The sequence below is a fragment of the Fundulus heteroclitus genome, unplaced genomic scaffold (assembly GCF_011125445.2).
Source record: "Fundulus heteroclitus isolate FHET01 unplaced genomic scaffold, MU-UCD_Fhet_4.1 scaffold_45, whole genome shotgun sequence".
Lineage (NCBI taxonomy): Eukaryota > Metazoa > Chordata > Actinopteri > Cyprinodontiformes > Fundulidae > Fundulus > Fundulus heteroclitus.
Genome location: NW_023396868.1, coordinates 1,433,266 through 1,437,542, shown reverse-complemented (window position 1 = coordinate 1,437,542; position 4,277 = coordinate 1,433,266). Strand labels below are relative to the sequence as shown.

General features: G+C 40.5%; 1 protein-coding gene across 2 annotated transcripts; it reads right to left on the bottom strand.

Annotated features, from left to right (window-relative positions):
* Positions 1–679: 679 nt before the first annotated feature.
* Positions 680–3,972, bottom strand: rpl36 (ribosomal protein L36). Of its 2 annotated transcripts, none has more exons than XM_012858437.3 (4): positions 3,840–3,972; positions 2,400–2,494; positions 2,154–2,288; positions 680–803 (listed from the first exon to the last, which is right to left on the bottom strand). In XM_012858437.3, exons 2-4 carry the CDS (start codon positions 2,490–2,492, stop codon positions 714–716), a joined length of 318 nt encoding a protein of 105 aa, XP_012713891.1. In that variant the 5' UTR covers positions 2,493–2,494; positions 3,840–3,972; the 3' UTR covers positions 680–713. The 2 variants fall into 2 exon arrangements, with proteins under 2 accessions (XP_012713891.1, XP_012713892.1); XM_012858438.3 differs by having other exon boundaries at positions 3,844–3,962.
* Positions 3,973–4,277: the final 305 nt, after the last annotated feature.

Here is a 4,277-nt window from a genome sequence, read left to right as displayed (position 1 = left end):
TTAACCTACAACAGGATTTAAGCAGTTATATAAGCAGTCCCTTTGTGTACCGAGGTGTTTTGTTGGCAGCACGAGACAACTTCATATTCATGTCCTCAAAAAAAAAAAAAGTCTGCTGGGCAGTGGACTTCGCAAACAACCTTGTGTGGACCACATTTAAAACCCAATATGGTGAATCCTGTGCCGATGAAATGCAGCCATGCTGTTTTTGAAAAAGTGCATCCCTTTGCATACATGTGGTTTATTTTAGCAACCCAATGCCTGATCTATTACATGTTCATATTGAGGCTTTGTGCAGTTTGGTTACAAATTAACATGATTTTATTATATTAATGCATAATTTGAGAGAACATTTTTTTTGGCTGCTAAGATGGCAGCGCCCATGAAAAGCAGTAAAAGGTTTAAAAAAAAATAGTTTCTCTGTAAAGGCATGCATTGGTACAAAATTACTAGTTATGTTACTTCAAGTTCACCATGATATAAAAAAATTAATATTTTGACATTTTAATTGTTTTAAGGGTAAAACTAAAATAGTTCACCTGATGCCATTGACAGCTTAAAGTCCTTCTTTCCTTTATTAAAATAAGACCAGTTCACTACAGTTTGGGAAACATTCTACTCCTGCACTGTCTAACCAAAGATCTTGTCACAATTACCAGCCAAAAAAACAGAGGCAGAATTATGTACTGAACAAGCTTTTATTAAGAGACAGTCTACTCTTTCTTGGCTGCAGCCTTTCTCATGGCTGCCAGGACGTTGCTCAGCTCCTCCCTCTTCCTCTTGGCCCGAATGTGTGTGCCAATCTGAAAAATAAAACATGTCTCCATTTTAAACATACATACATACATATTTTGACATTTGTCAAATACTAAAACAATTTTCAGCTGTAAGCACATCATAGGAACATCAAGTCTTAACTTTTTAATTACCTGGTCACATTTGACAAAACTAAAAAAAAATCTAAATGGTTATTAACTCCTCTAACATTCAAGCTAGCAACCCAAAAAGGGTGGTGCGGTGTTTGAGCAGTTTTCTGTCTGATCTGCAATTAAACAGTACAATACAAAAAGGTTCACCTCTAAAATGAGCGAAAAATATATTTTGCTTTCTGATACTGACATTTGTGAGTTAATACTGGTTAGTTTTCTGTTATTCCAATTATAGTTTAACGTTTCTAGTACTGCGTGTTTTTCAAACATAATTGCTGCCCTCTGCAAAGTGTTACATCTTTGGAGGTAATTTTGATGGTTAGGGCTAGGCAGGGGAAAAATCAGGCAAAAATACATGGATACTTTGAAGCAAGAAGCAGGTCGATTTCACCGTCTGCATCAAGCCATCGAGCCCTGCGACTACAGCAGGGTGCCCTCAATACCTTTTGCATTTTGTTGCGCAGGCAGTTCAGAATAATGCAGTCGCAGATGCCGATGACAATGCCTTCCAGGCACTGAGCTATATTATACACTGGAGTGCTAATAGCCCACTGACTGTAGAATTACCTGTGAAACGTTTTCACACAGCCAGAAAACTGCTTGTTGTTGCAACCAAATCCTATGGGATTCTGTGAGAGTAGGGAATAGCAAGATGGCAGCCACTGACTTCAGTTTATCAGCAAAATCAGCACTCCAGTGTATAATAGAGATCAGTGCTTCCAGGAGGAGCTTAGTGTAAAGCTGCTCTGGGAGGCTGACCCACCAAACCCCTCACTCAAGCATTGTTTTCTGTCATCAACTAATCACCAAGAGAGGAGTCAGCATGCAAGCCTGAGGATAAAACACTGCACTCTATGCAAAATAAGCAAAGTCTAGCAGTGTGAAAAATGAAATAGGTTATTGCTGCTGGATGGGTACTCCTTCACAGACAACCTTCACTGTTGGAAAACACCAGCAGACCGACCAACACATGCACAGGCAATGTGGAGAGCAGGCTAAACTGTTTTAAAATAGGTCAAAAACAGTCTCATTTCACTAGTCATTTCCTTAGTGTACAGTTGCAATGCTTTATAATGAGAAAAATAATGACAATTTTAATATATCATTGGAAGGTTTGATGACTTTGGACGCTGTGTTTCCCCCCCTAACTTTGGTGACAAAATCAACCTATAAGAAAAATTCCCCAACGCCCTGCTGCTTTTAGTTTGAGGCAACAGTTCTTACCCTCTTCTTGATAAACTTGAGAGCCCTCTTGTCCTTGGACACCTTCAGCAGCTCCATGGCTCTTCTCTCATAGGGAGCAAAGCCACACACTTCGCGGATCATGTCCCGGACAAACTTGCTGTGTTTGGTCAAACGCTGCACAATGACACAATCGTTAAGTTCTCACTATTCAAACTAAAAAATAAAACACAAGAATGCACCTGTGGAAAATTGACCTCCATCTGCTTTGTAGAGGCTGAGACTTACCCCGCGTCTGCGGCTGTGTTTAGGAGCAGTCACATTCTTGGTTACCGGGTGGCCTTTGTTAAGGCCAACAGCCATGGGGTAACGAATAGCCATGTCTGCAAAACACCACAAGTTCATTCAGATGGAGCCCTGAAACAGTGGTGCTCAACTCCTACAAGATCAGAAATTTACTGAATGCAATGTCAACCCGGCAGTCGGACTTCTCTACCCCCAGGTCAGAAAAATTTACTGGAATGGCCCCTGAAATTGGTATGACGAGTTGGAAAGTTGGTGCAGCAGGATGGTACCCGACACTGGCATTCACGATGGCTGCTACTCGCAGCTAGATTGAGTAAAACCTCCTTTGACTGCAGCAGCTCTCTATTATGTATAACATTAATTCAGTCATACAGGTTCTGCCTTTTAGTGTTCATCAGACTAGATGTTTCAGCTGTTTATTTGCACAAAACACCACCTAGAACAGAGTTAATGTCATTGTTTAACTACAATGCAAATGTTTGTGTTTTTCCTTCATTCAACAAGAGCGAAACTGCAACGCAAAAACGCGGAGATAATAGTTCTGACCTCCGGGGCAAAAGGCACGAACCACTATGGAGCTGAAACATCTAGTCTGATGAACACCAAAAGGCAGCACCTGTATGACTGAATAAATGTTATACATAAATACAGACCTGCTCCAATCAAAATACGAGGTTTTATTCAATGTTGCTGCGAGTAGCAGCCATTATGAATGGCGAAGTCGGGTACCATCATGTTGCACCGACTTTGGAACGGTAACACCGACTTTACGGGACGTTCCGGCTAAATTTTCCGACCGGGCGAAAATTCCGGCTACTGAACATAAGTGGAACGCATTGTTATCAAGTGATTCCTTAGGAAAACCCGTGGAATCATAAATCCGTTGCAACGCCAGAGATGCTTAAACTGAGCGGTCAACATGTTTATGTTCTGGAGACCAAAGTATGAGACACTTTTCCGAATTTCAAGCGTTAAATATAAGAAACAAGCTGCAGGTAGCAGTAGAAACACGTTAACAGGAACTGTTCATCTCAGTCCATTTCCAGATTTCCTACTCTGACGCGCTACGATCAGTCATGTGTGGCAACATGCTCAATAAAATCCGTCTCGTAAAAAACAACGAGCCACTTTCCCAATAAGCCTGTTAATTCGACTCCTGTCCAGCTGAGTTCCTCTACAGCTCACATCGTTCTTAGGGCTTTTCTGTGAAGAAACTGCCTCTCCCGCTACGTTAGCAAAGCGCTAACGGATGGTGCTGGGCTAAGAATCTCAAGTTTCCAGAAATGTTACGGTACAAAATCACTCAGGGACATCAATCAAGTTTTACGAGTGTGTTTGAACTAAACATCTAATTAAAACATGTAAGGATGGCAAAGATTTTAAGAGGATTCTGCCTAATCCTAAAACGTTAGCGCAACTCACCTACTTTCTATGATGGCGGTCAAGCCGGAAGGACCGTTGACGGGAAGAGGCAGGGCTTTAGCGGCGTTCCCAATTGGGAAATACTTGGATGGTGGCGCCCCTGGTGGCTTGGAAGTACTGTGTGAAATTAACGAAATCTGAAAATAACCATTCAGAATCAGGTTTATTTTATTTGTTGGAAATAAAACATCTAATAATGATCAAATAAAAATTAATATAAATGAAGAAATAATACAAGTTTCATCAGCAAGTTTTTAGGTGTCTGGATCAATGAGAAAGTTTGTTAAAAGAATCATATTGGACATATCTGTAAAAACATACTAAATCAATTGGAATTCTAAGCAAGATAAGACGTTTTGTTCATAAATCATGTTTTCTGATCTTATACTACAGTTAGATTTACCCGTATTTCACATGTTGTAATATTGTTTGGGGAGC

What these genes read in the sequence shown, in the direction of transcription:
- rpl36 (XM_012858437.3), bottom strand. Translation starts at nt 2,492, where the DNA reads ATGGCTATTCGTTACCCCATGGCTGTTGGCCTTAACAAAGGCCACCCG. An exon ending in AACACAGCCGCAGACGCGGG is followed by an intron (nt 2,289 to 2,399) that starts GTAAGTCTCAGC and finishes GTCATTGTGCAG; the next exon opens with CGTTTGACCAAACACAGCAA. An exon ending in TCAAGTTTATCAAGAAGAGG is followed by an intron (nt 804 to 2,153) that starts GTAAGAACTGTT and finishes TTTATTTTTCAG; the next exon opens with ATTGGCACACACATTCGGGC.